Source organism: Oncorhynchus keta, chromosome 2 (assembly GCF_023373465.1).
Source record: "Oncorhynchus keta strain PuntledgeMale-10-30-2019 chromosome 2, Oket_V2, whole genome shotgun sequence".
Taxonomy (NCBI): Eukaryota; Metazoa; Chordata; class Actinopteri; order Salmoniformes; family Salmonidae; genus Oncorhynchus; species Oncorhynchus keta.
The window spans coordinates 30647128-30666779 of record NC_068422.1 but is presented as its reverse complement, the minus strand read 5'-3'; the positions used below and the strand labels follow the sequence as shown (position 1 = coordinate 30666779).

Here is a 19652-nt window from a genome sequence, read left to right as displayed (position 1 = left end):
TGAGTCTTTAACACCAACATTTTTCAGCAGACCACCATAGTCCCTGTGCCAAAGAACACTAAGGTGACCTGCCTAAATAACTACCAACAATCACATCTGTAGCCATGAAGTGCTTTGAAAAGCTGGTCATGGCTCACATCAACACCATAAAACCCTAGACCCCGTCTAATTTGCATACCGCACCAAAAGTTCAACAAATGATGCAATCTCTATTGCACTCCACACTGCCCTTTCCCACCTGGACAAAAGGAACACCTAAGTGAGAATGCTGTTCATTGACTACAGCTCAGCGTTCAACAACATAGTGCCCTCAAAGCTCATCACTAAGCTAAGGAACCTGGGACTAAACTCCTCCCTCTGCATCTGAATCCTCGACTTCCTGACGGCCCACCCCCAGATGGTAAGGGTAGGTAACAACACATCTGCCACGCTGATCCTCAACCCGGGGTCCCTCAGGGGTGCGTGCTCAGTCCCCTCCTGTACTCCCTGTTCACCCATGACTGCCACCCTAGTCATAGACTGTTCTCTCTGCTACCGCACGGCAAGTGGTACCGGTGCGCCAAGTCTAGGTCCGAACAGCTAATCAAATGGATACCGAGACTATTTGCTTTGTCCCCCCTTCTTTTATGCTGCTGCTACTCTCTGTTATTATCTATGCATATTCACTTTAATAACTCTACCTACATGTACATATTACCTCAGTTACCTTGACTAACCGGTGACCCCGCACATTGACTGTACTGGTACTCCCTGTATATAGTCTCGCTACTGTTATTTTAATGCAGCTCTTTAATATTTTTGTTATTTTATTTGTATTGAATTTTGTATCTATTTTCACTTAACATTTATTTTTCTTAAAACAGCATTGTTGCTTAAGGGCTTGTAAGTCAGCATTTGACAAATATAATTTGATTTAATTTGATTTGACAATCTAAACCAATATGATATATATATTGTAGTTTCGGCTGTTTGAAGCTGGTGTATAAAACCCAAAATAAAATATGCAAAAACTAAACTTAAAAACGTGAGGCATAGGAATAGCGCACATAGAACATATATATTGCTTTTCTTACACTTTCAATGAGAATGACAGATCTATTTCTCACATTTCGATGCAAATTTTGTCAGGTCGCCCAAAAAGTTAGATATTGCAGCTTTAAAAAGCCATCATGCTTACTACACAAATTACTAAACAGATACTGTATTTGTGCTGAACAGCGACTGTAACATTTTAAACATTCTCCGGTCTAGCTGAACAAAGCTGTGGAGCCTAGCATCCCCGCTAGCTAAAGGCAGGCTAACTGCTGTGGAGCCTAGCATCCCCGCTAGCTAAAGGCAGGCTAACTGCTGTGGAGCCTAGCATCCCCGCTAGCTAAAGGCAGGCTAACTGCTGTGGAGCCTAGTATCCCCGCTAGTTAAAGGCAGGCTAACTGCTGTAGAGCCTAGCATCCCGCTAGCTAAAGGCAGGCTAACTGCTGTGCTGCCTGTGAGACAGAGCTCTAAACACTGCAGTGCCATTAATATTTTATATCAGCCAGCCAGCCCTGTCCTCCCTACAGCCACTACACTCACATGACCTTCTAGTACACAAAGGGAGAGCAGCGCTCACACCCACACACACACACGCACACACTCACACAAATAATATAAATAATAAATAATATGCATTTACACACACACACACACACACGTTTAATATAAATAATAAATAATATTATTTAGCAGACGCTTTTATCAAAAGCGACTTACAGTCATGTGTGCACACACACACACACACCCTGGCGTTACACGTATGCCACAGAAGGACACGTATGCACACACACACAAGCAAACACACACACAAACACACACTGATCAGAAAAGGCAAACTACCTGCCTTCCAGGACACCTACAGCACCCGATGTCACAGGAAGGCCAAAAAGATCATCAAGGACATCAACCACCCAAGCCACTGCTTGTTCGCCCCGCTATCATCCAGAAGGTGAGGTCAGTACAGGTGCGTCAAAGCTGGGACCGAGAGACTGAAAAACAGCTTCTATCTCAAGGCCCTCAGACTGTTAAACAGCCATCACTAACACAGAGAGGCTGCTGCCTACATACAGTCTTGAAATCATTGGCCACTTTAATAAATGGAACACTAGTCTCTTTAATAATGCCACTTTAATAATGTTTACATATCTTGCATTACTCATCTCATATGTATAGACTGTATTTTATACCATCTATTGCATCTTGGCTGTGCAGCTCTGTCATTGCTCATCCATATATTCATATGCATATACTCTTACTCCATTCCTTACTTACATTTGTGTGTTTAAGGGAGTTGTTGTGAAATTGTTCGTTTACATGTTACATATTGCTGCACTGACGGAACTAGAAGCACAAGCATTTCGATACACTCGATACACTCGATACACTAACCCTATCCCTAACCCTACATCTGCTAACCATGTGAATGTGACCAAACATATTTTATTTTATTTTATTTATGTATCATCCCCTGCCGGTGGTGATAGGTGACTCTGAACTGTTCTTGGCCTTTCTGTGTGTATAACTGCTGTGATACCTCTACAGCGGTTCGGGATGGTTGGCTCTAAACAGCAGAGCATGGACAGTGTCTGTCAGTGTTTGTTTCAGGGTCAGATGACAGCTGGGTGAATGCTGGATGAAAACAGGGCAGTGTGTTTATCTAGTTTAACAACATGGATGACCTGCTGCCTGACAAATCTTGTTTAGGAAGCCTGTAAATCAGCCTAATGAACAGGCCAGGTTTCAACTCCAACAACACACAGGGCCCAGACATGCTTCCAAAATGGCACCCTATTTCCTATGTTGAGCAGTACTTTTGGTTTTATTCTGGATGTAGCCCAGAAGTGTGGACCCACTGGGCACACACTGGTTGAATCAACGTTGTTTCCACGTCATTTGAATGACATTAAGTTGAACCAACGTGAAATAGACATTGAATTGATGTCTGTGCCCAGTGGCGAGGCTGATCTGAGAACAGACCTAGTCTATGGCGGAAGAGGAGAGCAGAGGGCAGAGCTGGCAGAGTTACCTTCCTAGTGTTTGTCTTGTGTTAGGATCAAGTGTCTCTCTGTCTCCAAACAAAGCTCTCATCATAATGGCTTTGTTGAAATTAGGATGCCAGGCTGTCTGTAGGGTGTGTGTGTATGTGTGTTGGTGTGGTGTGTGAGTGTGCGTGTGTGAGTGCATCAGGGAGAAAGAGAGCGGGAGGAAGATAGAGAGAGAGAGAGAGAGAGAGAGAGAGAGAGAGAGAGAGAGAGAGAGAAAACAAAAAAACAGGCCTGCAGCACTTTTCTAACTTCTTTGACTTTGCACCATCTTGGGACGTCACGTGCTACATTGCAATGACCAGGTTTTTCCAGGTTAGCCTACATGCAAGCAGAGCAGACAGACAGACAGACACGAATGTCCTCTGACTATCATTCACCCATTTTAAGCCGCTGTCAATTCCCTTCTTGAAGTAAAGAGGCTATAATGAACGACAACATTGATCCACTAAGTAAAAACCAGCTCAATGCAGCAGCAGACAGACAGACAGACAGACAGACAGACAGACAGACAGACAGACAGACAGACAGACAGACAGACAGACAGACAGACAGACAGACAGACAGACAAACAGACATAGCCCCACCATGTCAATCATACAGCACTGGGCTGTGCACTAAGCCTCTGCTACAGACAGGGTTGGACTCAACTCAATTTCATCTCTATCTATTCAGGAGATGAATTGGAAACATGTCCTCTTGGATTGAAAAATGATTGAAAATAGTGGACTATTCAACTAGTCACAGTTTGAATTTCAACAGACTCCCTGAATGGACTTGTACATTGATGTTTGTTTTAATTGAACTGACACCTCATCCCTTGTTTAGGTCTTAGGGAGCACAGGGAACATTTCTGTGGATGATTAGGTTTATTCCAGTCCTCTCTCTGAAAGTGCAGCAGGGTGGGTGTTATGAATATGTTCAGGTCATTTCTGTGAGGGGGACATGTATTCCAAATAAGAGCTATGCATAGATAGACTATACCACAAAAAGCCCAGACAATGTGGATTAATGTGTGATAACCTCAGCCAGGTGGGTGGGCCTTCAATGAAGGATATTTTCTGAGCTAACCACCAGCATGAGGCCTTTAATCTTACTGGCAGCAGTGGACTAGGCGCACGGGGTGTAAGGTATCAAAGGAAAACAGACTGACACACACACATATGTGCACAACCACAGAGAAAGAGACAGAAAAACAGACAATCACACCTACACAAACACAAAACGATGGTAGATAGAGGACACAGACTTTAGGAACACACGCAGTGTAATAAGCACGCTCACACGCACACACACACACACACAAACACACACACACACACACACACACACACACACACACACACACACACACACACACACACACACACACACACACACACACACACACACACACACACACACACACACACACACACACACACACACACACACACACACGTGGAGTGAAGATCTCGAGGCTTTTGAACATCTGGTGCTGGAACAAGAAACAAGGCAGGCCAGGCTTATTAACTCAGAGTCCTGCTGTCAGGACCTCCAGAACTCAGCCACACCAGCTGACACACACACACACACACACACTCAGAATGCACCTTCGAGGTGAATAAATACCTGTGTGTGTGTGTGTGTGTGTGTGTGTGTGTGTGTGTGTGTGTGTGTGTGTGTGTGTGTGTGTGTGTGTGTGTGTGTGTGTGTGTGTGTGTGTGTGTGTGTGTGACTGTATCGGCCCATATGTATCAGGGGGCCTGGTATGAAGAATGAGTCCTGCTGAGTGCCTACTCCCAGTAATTTATTAAGAGAGAGAAAATCTTTGATAAACGCTCCATATTTCACTGATCGCCATCAGGACGCTTCCACTGACTGGCCATCCATCTGACGGGAGCCGGCCTGAGAGATACAAATTGTCATGGTGACAGGCCGGAGGACAAGAATGGGGGATATGGGATAGGCTTGTCCTCCACGGATCTGCTTCCTGCCAGCTTGACAAACGTGCTCATTCATTTATTCACTACCTCTCTCGCTCTCTTTTGTTCCTTAGTTATCTTTCTCTCAGTTTCTCTCTCTTTCACGCTCTTCCCCTTAGACAGAGTGAGTCATCTGCAGGTAGGTGATTCACTATGAGGCGGCCCTCTTAACAAGGGGTTTACAGATGTAACTGCTAATCAGGTGAGCTGAACCTTCACAGCTACAGTAAATGGCATTTTTCTGGATATTAAATACCTAAAATTAGCCTAATTAGTGAACCAGCTCTTTGGTGTGTTTGGGAGAGAGTGAACATTCGCCGTAGCTGAAGAGAGAGAACACTGTAAGTGACTCATCTGGGATTCTAGGTGATTCTCCCTGATGTTTGGCCGGATTGAAAACGCCACCATTCTAATCCTGTTTGGGAAATCCTGTCACACTAGGCCAGAGGCCAGGAACTGGGACCAAATCCCTTAGGACGGCATTGACATGAAGCACATCTAGAATTGATCTGCTGAAGCTCGGGGTAATACATTCATAACCCCATCATAAGTCATCCCCGTAATACCATGTCACCTCCATAACACTACAGGTATGACCGGTTACGGACCTGACTGAATTCGAAAGCCCCCCATGTGACTCAGTGAGATAAAATATGACCGGCAGAAAAGGTCAGATAGGAAGCGCCGGTTATTTCCATGATGACTTGCAATCCAGGTCGCTGAGTGAACCGGACACAGACGGTCTGAGATGAAGGTGTCACGGAGCTGAGCCACAGGATACTGAGCAGAGTACTAGAAGAGATATACAGAGGTTAGAAGCAGGAGGAGATATCAGTGGTTGATGTATCAGGGGAACTCAGGAGAATATCAGCTAGAGATATCAGGTTGGGATGTCCCTTAAGACTGCAGCGAGGCTCCAGGTTTCAAACCTAATCAAGCGTGTGTGTGTGTGTGTGTGTGTGTGTGTGTGTGTGTGTGTGTGTGTGTGTGTGTGTGTGTGTGTGTGTGTGTGTGTGTGTGTGTGTGTGTGTGTGTGTGTGTGTGTGTGTGTGTGTGTGTGTGTGTGTGTGTGTGTGTGTGAACAACACCTATACTGTAACAGCCCATTCTACCGCACGGCTGATGCCAGGCTCAAATAGATGCTCGGAGATGTACTGACAAAGGGAAGTAAGGGAGTAATGATAGAGATGAAGGGAGTGATAACGAGGGAGAGGGAGAGTACAGAGCAGAATCCTCTTTTGGCTCTAAAACAACTCTCCCATGCCACACAGGATGTCTCAAAGCCTTTTTAGGAGCTCCTCTGTTCCAAATGTACCAGAACTATTCCAGATATGTGGTGTGTGGAAATAGAGAGGAGCTCATTCTTGCCGGGCAGTGGAGGCTCGGGTGAATGTTCTGAGTCTGGAGCTGTGCAATGATCTTGCATCAGTGCTTGTGCTAAGCCCCTGCCCGACATTACAGATTCAAGAGGGCGGACTTTGGCTCTGAAAGCTACACTCTTATTTCCTCTCTCACTTTCTCTTTCTCTCTCTGTGTCTGAGAAGGTTGAAAATGCAGTCACATAAAAGCCACGCCGGCCCAGCAAAGCGTGAAATGGTTTCAGCTTTACTACAGAGGAAACACTTGACCACGCACTGCAAAAGCAGTTCGCTGCGGTTACCCTGAGCACTCCACGAGTAGAATAATCATCTATGTCGTCGGCTTGTTTTGCATCGGTGGCAGGTGTCTTTACTAGCTGAGGTGAATTCATACATACAAACACAGACACACACGCACACGCACGCACATGCGCACACGCACACACACAAGTTTCAGAATATGCTCTCATAGACAGAACATATTTTTAGAACACACACACATGCACAGTTGCACAGTTGCACAGACACACAGTCACACACACACGGTTGTACACACACACACACACACACACACACACACACACACACACACACACACACACACACACACACAAACATTGGCACACTCTCCGGCACTCTACTCACATTGACTAATGTGGATAAATTGCCTTCCATGGCACTGTCTTCCCAATAATTAATTTCAAAATAAGAGCATTAGTGGGCTCATAACCCTTTATAAAACCTACTTAGCTATGCAGGTGGGGGAATGAAGTGACATTTATATGAAAGATTATCTGTGTGTCCCCCTCAATCCAGGTCCCTAAACTCTGGAGAAAGTACAGTACCAATCTAGTTTGGAAATGAGACCTTTTCCAGAGGAGAAGTCTGGTCTACTGAACAAATGATGTACAGACAATATGTATGTGCTTGGGAGAGACCATACTAGACATAGTCCTCATCATACTGTCTCCACGAGGTGAGTTCTACAGTGGGTTAGTGTTCTAAGTGGCTGTTGAATATTGGGGTAGATTTCTGAAATAATATCTTAAATCTATTTTCTCTCTTTCTCAGGAAGTCATGACTTATCCCATCCCAACCCACTGTAAAAAGTGTCACTTCTGAGCCACTGTATTGCAGATATGTGCACAGGAGAGGAGAGAGAGCAGTGGAGTCAGTTGAGTCAGGATGGAGCCCCTGAGCCCACCATATTAATCCTGTCAGACAAAAAATGTGGTGAAAGCAGGAGAAAATCCAGACAGGCTTAAAAGTTTCCTCAGAATAAGAGGCCACTAACTGACAGTGCAGGGATAATGGTTACATGACAAGTGGATTGAGGTTTGGTAGTTAAGGACTTAAAGACTTTGTAAAAAATTGTTTATGTGTGTGTGTGTGTGTGTGTGTGTGTGTGTGTGTGTGTGTGTGTGTGTGTGTGTGTGTGTGTGTGTGTGTGTGTGTGTGTGTGTGTGTGTGTGTGTGTGTGTGTGTGTGTGTGAGAGAGAGAGAGAGAGAGGGGAGAGAGAGAGAGAGAGAGAGAGAAGGGAGAGAGAGAGAGGGGGGATAAGGGACTGAGAGGGGAGGAGAGAAGGAGAGAGAGAGAGAGAGAGAGAGAGAGAGAGAGAGAGAGAGAGAGAGAGAGAGAGAGAGAGAGAGAGAGAGAGAGAGAGAGAGAAGGGGAGAAAGAGAGGGGGAGAGAGGGAGAGAGAGGGGGAGAGAGGGAGAGAGAGAAGAGAGGGGAGAGAGAGAAGGGGGAGAGAGAGAGAAGGGAGAGAGAGAGAGAGGGGGAGAGAGAGAAAGGTGGGGAGAAGGGACTGAGAGGGGAGGAGAAGGGAGAGAGAGTGAGAGAGAGAGAGAGAGAGAGAGAGTGTGAGAGAGAGAGAAAGAGAGGGAGAGGGAGAGAGAGAGAGAGAGAGAGGGAGAGAGGGGGAGAAGGGACGAAGAGGGGAGGAGAAGGGAGAGAGAGAGAGAGAGAGAGAGAGAGAGAGAGAGAGAGAAGAGAGAGAGAGATAGAGGGGAGAAGAGAAGAGAGAGAGGAGAAGAGAGAGAAAGAAGGGAGAGGAAGAAGAGAGAGAAAGAAGAGAGAGAAGTGCAGATGAGATTAAGAGAGAATATGTGCATGCCTGATTGTGTGTGTGGCCATTGCATCCATCATGTTATCAGAGTAACTGTGACTGCGCTGTGTCAGCAGTCTAAATTGGGAGCAGTTGAAAAGAAGACTCCAAGTTATTCTAATCTGTCCACTGTCAGCTCAGTGAAAAACATCCTAAACAGCACTTTCTAAAGCCACTAATCCACTACAAAGACTTGCCTGATATCCATGCCAACTGCTTTGTTTCAGCTTTCATCCTCACTCCCAGTCCACTCACTAATGCAATGTATTTCTCTCTTACTCTCTTACTCTGTCTCTCTCTGTTTCTTTCTATCTCCCTTTTCTCTTTCTGTCTCTCCCTCCATCACCCCTTTTCTCAATTTCTTTCTATTTATCCCATTACTCCCCCTTTTCCATTTTCTCTCTCTCTCTCCCTCCAGCTCTCCCTCAGGCCCTCTCTCTGTCCTCTCCTACTGGTTCCCCAGTTCCTGTGTCTCATATACCTGGAGCCTGGAGATGCCATCCTCTTCTCCTCCATCACATCTGTTGCTTAGCGATGACCTTTCTGTGCAGGCAGACGGTTTGGGCTCATTTGTCAAACGACTCACCCTCTTCATTTTCCTCTCTCTCTCCACTGACCTGGCTGTGCTGCCACACTGCACCAGCACAAAACCGGGACAAAATGACAACGCAAAAAAAAAAAAACTCTTTCCGAGTTCCCTGAGTATGGATGAAACGTGGTGGAGGTGGAGAGAGTAGACAAGAGGTTGACATTTAGGTTAGGGAAGCAGAAATGAACATATTTTTGGGATAAGTCACTGACATTCTGTGTTCCATGTCTGTTTTTACCCATAACTCATCTATGGCATTGTTGTGACGTGAACCGGGGCAAATGTCAGTGGCAGCAGTAGCTCTAGCCGGGTGAGATCAGTGTGAGAAGGTTATTTCACACCTTGAGCAGCCATGTTGTTTATGTGAACAGTCCAGGGACACCACAAAGCCATGACATCATGATGTCAGTCCCATGAATACACACAGTCACACTCCTGAATGTAGAGGTATACTGTACACAGGATATGAACACATAGAAAGATAGGAAGACTTATAACATAGACAAAGATTGTACATGTATTTATTTACTCAGACACAAACACACACCTCTAGCAGTGGTTTCCATGGGTGTGAAGGGCATGTGTTCTCCGGTTACTGAGCACATAGTAATAGCACTACTTTGGCAGGAGTTATGTCCACCTGTTACTCCTCTTACAGCCCTGGGAGGAAGACCGTTATAAAAGGTTCACATCTAAACGTCAACAAGCCATTCCAGCCAGCAAATGACTGCATAAAAAACACAGGCCTTTATCTCCCACCCCTGAAGGGTGACAGTCCTCACATAGCTGGTGTCGACTTCACACAGTGTCATAGATACCATGGCCACAGTCATAGAATCTAAACAGGCTAAATCTACAGGCCTGGGACCAGAGACAATTCACGTAGAGAATGGAGACCAAAACCGATCAACAGATCCAAGATCAGCTCTTCTGTATCATGTCCACACACAGTCACAACTTTCAGTTATAAAAGTTTTGAGGATATAGTTCCTTATAACACGACAGGGTAATCCATAAGAACATGTCTATCTAATGGAGCTACACTAGCCATGTCATCTGTGAACCAAACCACAGAACAGCACTAGTGACTGGTGTCACCATTGCCACCGTCATGCCCCTAAAACAGACAGAAAGAAAATCTCCCAAATGGCTGTCTGTTGATTATACATGCTAATTAAATGAATCTGTATTCCTGTACAACAGGCCTGTCAGAGAGGAGAGACTGCGACACGGACCTCACAAAAGCCTCATTACCGACTTATGACTAACCTCTAGAGGGACGGTGGCTTGGATGTGACAGTCACTCACACGGGAGGGATCAATGGAGGATGCGGAGTGTCATGGTGTGGTGGGGCCAATGAATAGCATAGCAAGATGCTATGGCAGCTTGCACTAATTGAACTTCCTCTGTTAATAAGGATCTCTATCCAGCTCCTCATACTGTCAGCCTGAAATTCAAAGACTGAAAACGGCGGTGCATAAATGTGCTTTGCTATACCACAACGCAACTGTACATTTTAAATGACAAAGATTCTCGCCATCTCTCTCTTTTGTCTTGCTATTTCTGTCCAGACTCACATTAGTTGTTCTATCCTCCCTACAGAGGACAAAAGCAGAGTGCTGAAAACACCATCATTTGCCCAATCTTCCACTCTCCAGTCATTTCCCCAACCTGTACTCCGGTCAAACAACCAGCAATCACAGCCACTGCGCTAGCCCATGTCTACAAGCAGGGCTACTCTGGCCCTCACATTCAATTCTGAAGAAAAATTACACTTTGCTTTCTGATGGGAAGAAAAGCCCTAGTGAAAGAGAAGAGGGCTAAAACTTCTCTCCTGGCTTGACTGTGACACAAAGGAAGGAGGGAGTCTGCAGCTGAATTAGGGTAGAGGCAGCCCCCGGGCACTCTAATTTAGATCATCCACTTTGTAATTCATTTTTCCGGAGTAAAAATGTCCTCTCCCCTTCTGGGATCTATCTTTTCAAGGGCCTGTTGGGAGGCATTTACCGCATGTGCTTCCAGCTCTCTGGCGGTAGGAGGTTTAGCCTGCATGTAATCTGAAAATGAAACTGTGAACGGACTCCTACCCACTCAGAGGTTAACTTTACTTAGGTCAGAATATTACCAGAATAAAATTCATGAAATATACTTTGGCAAGATATTGAATAAAACGTTTCTATGTAGATACTGGTATCATTTTGGTGGAAATGAAACCAATGAGGTAGACTGAGACTATGTCTATGACCACAAGGCTCTACAGAGGGTGGTACGCTCAGCCGAACGCACTATTGGGTGCTCACTGCCTGCCCTCAAGTACACCTACAACACCAGGTGTCACAGGAAGGCCAAGAAGACCATCAAGGACCCCGGCCTGTTCTCCCCACTTCCGTCACTCCGACGCGGGCGGTATATTGTTACAGCTGTAAATGTGTATTATTATATTTATTATTGTTTCCTTCACTTCTCACTTCACCCCCTGCTGCTCCTTATGGACATTCCCTCTGGGACATTAACTTCTCATTTCTCCCCCTGCTGCTCCTTATGGACATTCCCTCTGGGACATTAACTTCTCACTTCTCCCCCTGCTGCTCCTTATGGACATTCCCTCTGGGACATTAACTTCTCATTTCTCCCCCTGCTGCTCCTTATGGACATTCCCTCTGGGACATTAACTTCTCACTTCACCCCCTGCTGCTCCTTATGGACATTCCCTCTGGGACATTAACTTCTCATTTCTCCCCCTGCTGCTCCTTATGGACATTCCCTCTGGGACATTAACTTCTCACTTCTCCCCCTGCTGCTCCTTATGGACATTCCCTCTGGGACATTAACTTCTCATTTCTCCCCCTGCTGCTCCTTATGGACATTCCCTCTGGGACATTAACTTCTCATTTCTCCCCCTGCTGCTCCTTATGGACATTCCCTCTGGGACATTAACTTCTCATTTCTCCCCCTGCTGCTCCTTATGGACATTCCCTCTGGGACATTAACTTCTCATTTCTCCCCCTGCTGCTCCTTATGGACATTCCCTCTGGGACATTAACTTCTCACTTCTCCCCCTGCTGCTCCTTATGGACATTCCCTCTGGGATATTAACTTCTCATTTCTCCCCCTGCTGCTCCTTATGGACATTCCCTCTGGGACATTAACTTCTCATTTCTCCCCCTGCTGCTCCTTATGGACATTCCCTCTGGGACATTAACTTCTCATTTCTCCCCCTGCTGCTCCTTATGGACATTCCCTCTGGGACATTAACTTCTCACTTCTTCCCCTGCTGCTCCTTTATGGACATTCTCTCTGGGACATTGACTTCTCACTTCTCCCCCTGCTGCTCCTTATGGACATTCCCTCTGGGACATTAACTTCTCACTTCTTCCCCTGCTGCTCCCCTTATGGACATTCCCTCTGGGACATTAACTTCTCACTTCTTCCCCTGCTGCTCCTTTATGGACATTCCCTCTGGGACATTAACTTCTCACTTCTCCCCCTGCTGCTCCTTATGGACATTCCCTCTGGGACATTAACTTCTCTTTTTGACCTGCACTGTAAGAGCTTGGCGCATAAGAATTTCACTGTACTTTGCAATTACATCTGTGACCCTGTGCATGTGACTAATAAACTCATCTAATCTAATGGTATATTATATTGCCATATTAAATCAAATGACACCTTGCAAGGAAAAATACAACAGTCAGCTAACACCATTCCATTCCAGGCCGAAAACTCGGATGAATTCAAAATCCAGTTCCATCATTCATTCCACTCCTTTCCCAGAGCTGCGGTTAGACTGTTGTCTACTGGGTCCTACAGGTTCCTATAGGATGGAGTAGAAGGTCTGCCTTACAGAACCGCCGGCCCCTCGCCTCTGACACTCCATCATTTCATTTAGACAAGTGTTATTAAAATCCACTTAGCAGTGCCGTGAGAGCTACACTATGGAAACTATGCAATGGGCCTTGGAAAGTTGAACCTAAACATCTGCTTTGAATCTGTTTAAAAATGAGCCTTTTCATTCATCTGTCTCACTCGTCCCCTGCATGTCAAAGAGGGTGAGTATGGGGACAGAGGGAGAGACGAAGGGATAGAGGGGAATAGAGAGAGAGACAAGTAGCTCTTGTCCTTTAAAAAAATAATTAACATGCCAAACCTTAATGTATAGAAATATGAAATGCTCTTTTCCAGAACAGTATTGAGCCAGGCCTGATCATTAACCCAGAATGTCAAGTCAGTAATTTATATTCAGATTGTCTACTAAGCAATAAATTCAATACACATCAGCAATAGTCAGGCTTAAAGAGTTCAGGCTCGTCATGCCACTGAAATGAATGAGTAGCGATCACACATGGATAAATCTGAGTGAGCTCGAAACACAGTTGCTGCAGAAATCACACATTCGATAAATACATCAATAAGTAAATGAGTGAATGAATAACAGAATGAATGAATGAAAGAAGAAGCAAAGAGGAGAGCGGAAACTAAGAGAGTTGACGACGTATCCTAATGGCACAGGAGCAGTCCACTGCACCACGACCATGACATGACACAAACACACTCACCATCCACCACATCATCCTCATCAAGACATGCATTCACAGACAAACAAAACCCAGCATCAGCATAGACTACACATGCATATCTAAAGATACTGACAATAAACTGCATTGGTGGATACAGATTCATATATTATACTACATATTTCAATAGCCTACTCACTTTCTTTTTTTTGTCTGAAATTATTCCTCCAAATGTAAATTTAAAAAAAAGCATAATAGTATGCTTATAAGCAGTGTAATGTCAGCCCCACATATAAACTAAATAACTACTTAAAAGAACCTTCACTGTACACAAGTAAAATATGAACTTACAAGATTTCATCGTTCTGGAACTCCAAGACCCCGTGAGTATCTTCAAAGTCCTCTCCACCTCCGCGTGCTGTGCCCTCCACAGTCTTGTAGGGCACCATGACGACCCCACGTGCCCCCGATGTACGCAGCACCTTCACCTCCATGGTGCCCACGCTCTCACTCACGTGCGCCACCGGCTCCTCAAACGTGAAGATGCCGGCGTGGTCGTCATCAAAGATGGTCACGGTTGCCGTGGCGGGCAGACCGAGACAGGCCACCGCCTCCACGTGATTGGTCTCTGGGTTCTCTACCTCCTCCCCCTCTGCCAGCAGCACTTTGACGTTGCTCAGATGGATCAGGAAGTTCTCGTCCTCCTCAAAGATGTCATCATCGATAATACCCACGCGGATCTCTTTCTGGGTCTCTCCGGGCTTGAACACCACCACCCCTTCGGTAAATTCGTAGTCCGAGCCCGCGTTGGCTGATCCATCCTCCGTACGGAATTCCACCGACACAGTCTTGGTCAGGTCGCCACCTCGGCGTAGCACGTTCACTGCCACTGTGCCACAGTTCTCCAGGCACTGGTAGGAGCCGGGGTCAAAATAGATCTTGGAGACGGGGTCGTTATCAGCCACATCAGAGCGGACCTCGTGCAGGCTGATGGCCTTGCGGGCCTGGTCGGCTGCATGCTTCTTCAGGATGTTCCCAGCGCCAGTCATGAGCCTGGTGGCCTGGCAGCGGTAGAAGGCCCTGCTCTTCTGCTGTGAACTCAATACCTGGTAGTTGGCCAGTTCAATCAGCTGCTCCACCTCCTTATCTGGGTGCTTCTGCTTCAGCTCCTTGAGGATCTTGGCCATGTCGCGCCGGGTCTCCTCCTCATCCAGGTCCTTCACATTCAGGTCCAGCCCCAGAGGCCCGTCCAGGAAGTCCGCCGCGTGAGAGTTGAGCATCTTCCCATCCATCTCGATGTCGACTTTGGACGGGAGCGGGCGGTCGCCCTCGGTCTCAATGATCATGCCCCGCTGCTTGCCGGTACGGTAGCGCTTGTAGACGTACTTGTAGAAGAGCAGGCGTCGGTCAGCGACCCAGGCGAACAACACGCAGATGGGGAAGAAGAAGAGGGTGAGCAGGCCCTCCCATACCTGCACTATGCCAGGGGAGATGACAGCCAGGATCAGGTAGAGCCATATGTAGGCGAAGATGCTCCAGGTGGCTGTGACGAAGAAGACGCGCAGGTGCTTGACCTTACGGACCTCCCCGTCGGGCACCACCCACACACAGATGCCGATGATGACAAACATGTTGAAGGCGGCGCTGCCCACGATAGTGCTGGGGCCCAAGGCTCCCGCATCAAAACCGTGTCCACAAACCTCAATGACGGACAGTAGGATCTCAGGGGCACTAGAACCCAGGGCCATGAGCGTGAGGTTGGACACTGTCTCGTTCCAGATCCGCACAGTGGTGGTGGTGGTCTCTCCGTTGGGTCTCTTGATGGTGATCTCTTTCTCCTGAGAGGTGATGACCTCGATGGACGCCATGAAACGGTCAGCGATGATGGACACTCCGAGGAACATGTACACCAGGGCCACGAAGTAGACTGTAGCCCGTGCCACTTTGTCCCCGAACGAGGGATTCTGAGGTTCCCAGACAGGCAGAATCACCCCTTTTTCACATGCTGTGCCTGCTGTAGTGCACACAGTAATGTTGCTGCTGGCAGTAGGAGACACGAACTGATCCAAGTCCACATCCGAGGACATAGTCGTCACATGTTGGAATTTGAGGAACAGGATCGCTACGACAACCACGAACCGAAGGCCAAGGGAGAGAATGGGGGAGATCTGAAAGTGTCCCATGATTCTGGAGTGGTTCACTTCCTCTGCTTCCTAAACCTGCAGAGAGGGGAAATGAAGGGGTTGGAATGACTGGAAATGTAACACCATTTGCTCTCATTGTAATAATAGTGTTAAAACAATGTAGTAATTCACGTCAATGATATAATATAACCATAGTATTCATTTCATATCAATTGCATATTGGTGGATAATTCCCCTGGTGAGTAGCTGTGATGCCTATAAGAGAGCCAACCATATAGGGTCTGCCTCTTGGTTGGAGGGAAGGGAAGAAGCAGCAGATTCATTTTTATTGATTCTCTGCAGGGATGAGGACATTTCCCATATTTCATATGCTTTGTAGGGAACATTTATGCAGATATGTCACATGCATTTCAGTTTATGGTCGATTGATTGCATCCAGAATATTTTACAAGGCTCTATAACAGGGATGGGCAACTTTCATGTGGGTGGAGGGGCTGGCTTGTGGGTCTGCGTATCCACATCCATACCAACATACGCAGTCACCTAAGCGGGCATTTTGGGCATCCCCCACCTTGCGAGCAAAACATTCTAGTGGCTGCCCTCTTAACAGCTTGTAGAAAAAATGTATGTTTGCGTTAATTTCCTGCAAATCTACACATTTTACCATGGGGCAGAGATTTTTTAGGGGTGTTTTACAGCTAATTTCCTATAATTCTTCACGTTTTACCATAAAGTGGAGAGAAATGTTTGCCGTATTTAATATGATATCTTAGTGAGATTGACTAACACAAACAATGGGGGCCCCAGGTGGGTAATTCGACCATTATTACTACAAGTTTAGATAGATGGACTAATTTATTAATCTAAAAAAAATAGCTGCCATGGGCTAATTGAGTGACGAGAAAAACTGCTGATGCACAAACAAATTTCGAAATTGCATCTTGTCTATTCTTCTATCCTAACTAACTCTCAACAGTAAATTGAGACCCCGACTGAGTTCCTAAAAAAACTCAGCCTCTAGTTGCCCATCCCTGCTCTATAATGACCGGCTCCCCGACCTTTGAAATAAGAGGGGAGAGAGAAGATCTTGAGTGTGCATTGCCTGCTAAATACGATGAGACTCCGCGGGTAAGGGAAGCATCCAGTGAAACGAGAGTGATGCGACACTACTCACCGGGCTGGACAACTCAGCATCAATGTAGTCAGAAAAGAAGTAGACACGCAAAGATCTAGGCAAGATTATAATAGACTGATGAAACACCCAAGGGTCGAAACGTTGTTTATAAGTAAAATTACCCAGGAGAATGAGCTGCAATGTGCGGCGTTTTCTTTTCTTTTTTCCAAGATTATAATACACTACTTTACCATATAATTTAAATTTAAGCCATTTTTTCCATAGGCATATTTTCACAATGATTAATTATTGTTTTACATAGCTCTATATTAAAATGAGCTTGAATAAGAAATTAATAAAACAGTAGGCTAAATATGATCACTAATAATTTAGGTCTAGTTTATCAATCTGTTGAGGATATATAATAAATAAATTATGGAGGGATGGTCACGCCGTGTATAGCCTACAATGTTGTGCCGCCTTCAGTGCAACCGGGTTGAACGTTTACGATTCCTGTCAGATTTACAATAGAAAGGCTACTTGTACATGGACGGTTGTGTGATTTCTATTGTTTTACATGTTGCCATCAATTTATTACATTTTATATATTAATGACTAGACCTACAGAAAATGAAATAGAAAACACCAATTTCCTAATCCACAGATTGAATCCGCATATTAGAAATCCCCATCACCACAATGCAACCGCACAACCTGCACAATTAACCAGCATAAAACTACGTGACTGCATTTTGCGCAATGGATTGGCGCAAATGGGTTCTTATTTACCTTATGTAGCCAACTATTGCCGACACGAATCAATATATGCGGGTTTGGGCTATGTGAAGGCACGTTGTACACAACTTTCACTCCCATATCGGTATCTGGAAACATGGCAATGCTGTTTAGCGGTAACGACCACGTCTTCTTGTGGCAGGCAGGAGAGCGAGGAAGCGCAAGAAGGAATACCAATACCTACAAATTGAGGTATATATAGTCTCAATAGAAGTCTCCATCAAGGCTTTACCATTTTGATTTTAGACAGAATAGTCTACTAATCCTAGTAGATCCGTATAAAATAGAATATCCTATGCGGAATGTTATAGGCTAGCCAAGACATGCGGTAACATTCTGTCTTCGAAGTAAGCACTCCGCCGCTCCATCGACTATTGGGTGATCGCCTGGACTAAACTTGCTGTGAGAAGATAGTGCCACACAAATACCCAAATATTGATATGCTAATGATAACAATAGCAACATGATCATACCTTTTCTAAGACGCAACGGCAAGATCCACAGGCAGAATAAGTCAGCAATAGTAGTTGTTGTAGCCTAGACGTGAAAATGCCAATAGAGAGCTGCAAGAGCCGTCAGTAGTAAATAGCCTATTACAGCTCACAATCCTCTCGGGTTATATAGGAGGCGAGATACCTGGGTGAAGAAGAAACTGTTAAAGATTCCCATACACTCGCAGTTTTCCACGACCTGTATGAGATGATCAGATAACTGATGCTTTATCAGAGAATCTGCATATCGGAGGACAAAAAGGTGCACTGAGAGTTCTTCCTCATTCTCCCTCTCTCTCTCTCTCTCTCTCTCTCTCTCTCTCTCTGGCCACAGAGCTCCGCGCACAGACAGACCGAGACCTAGTCCAACCTGAGTTTAGAACTCGGGCTGCTTCGGTGGAGGCGGACAAACTCCCGGGTAGGCTCCTTCCCACAGCTCTCCCGCTTGGTTACCGTCCTATTCAGATTGCATTTAGAAATAGCGGAGGGAAACGAGACTAGCGATGCGGCCCGCTGCCAACCCGCCTATCAACACCAAGACCCTCCCATTGCGCAACTGTACATACTTGTTGTAACGTTGTATGCATTGTAATTAGGCCCACATTTCAATAAACATTGTCATTATAATGTAGCCTTCTACAGCATAGGCCCACACGAGTTTCCTTATTTTTGGAATAACGTAGGCTACCATAATGTATTGATGCTGATCTAATGGATTGCTTTGTGATGTGGTGAGTCTTGTCATGTTGGTAACTCAACTCGTTCTTTTGACCTATTACCAACTGTGAGACCTCAGAGATTTAAATAGCATAGGGCCACTCATACATTTTTTTCTTGTCTACATTTTTTTCTTGTCTACATTTTTTATGGTATTTGACCCTCAAAGGTATAGACGAACCTACTTAAAACAGTCACTCAAATTGATGGTTTTGCTGGTGCGTAGTAAAGCGTGCTGTCATAGCTGACGCCATCCAGGCAAACCGGGAACATTCCCAGAACATTATCTAAGGTTCCTAATAAATTCTAGTTAGGATTGTATCTAACATTAGGGTGATAACATCCCAAAAACATTAAAATAATGCTTTGGATAACAAAATTTATTTTTTCTCATTAAAAAACAAGAAATATCCTTGGGATGTTCTCAGAACATATACCCCAAAGTTCTCATTAGGTTCCCAGGTAATGTAATAACACAATGTACCAGTAATATTTTTCTTTCAAAACAAAATTGGTGCTGTTAAAGTTCCAGTAACACAAAAACTCTCCAGACCTATGGATGATTATGGAAAGTTTGTATAAAACATTTGCCTGATGTTACAAAAACGTTCCCAGAACACATCATGTCTGTTCTTTAAAGCTTCCCAGAATGTTTCATTAGGTTGTGGGAACAATCTGGTGGGAACTTTGTATGTTTCCGAAAACACAAGAACTGTCCAGCAAAAAACATTTACCTGATGTTACAAGAATGTTCCCAGAACACATTTAGTCTGTTCTTTAAAG

At 45.3% G+C, this 19652-nt stretch overlaps 1 protein-coding gene across 4 annotated transcripts in view; it reads right to left on the bottom strand.

Annotated features, from left to right (window-relative positions):
• The window catches only part of LOC118399095 (sodium/calcium exchanger 1), a 181317-nt gene extending 162713 nt beyond the window's left edge, over positions 1-18604 (bottom strand). Inside the window, exons 1-2 of one of the 4 annotated variants that reach the window (XM_035794907.2) lie at positions 18135-18604; positions 13960-15827 (exon numbers count right to left, since the gene is read on the bottom strand). In XM_035794907.2, the coding sequence (XP_035650800.1) occupies positions 13960-15791 (1832 nt within the window). In that variant the 5' untranslated portion in view covers positions 15792-15827; positions 18135-18604. The remainder of the gene's footprint in view (positions 1-13959; positions 15828-18134) is intronic. The other 3 variants (XM_035794888.2, XM_035794879.2, XM_035794896.2) reach the window with 3 other exon arrangements.
• Positions 18605-19652: the final 1048 nt, after the last annotated feature.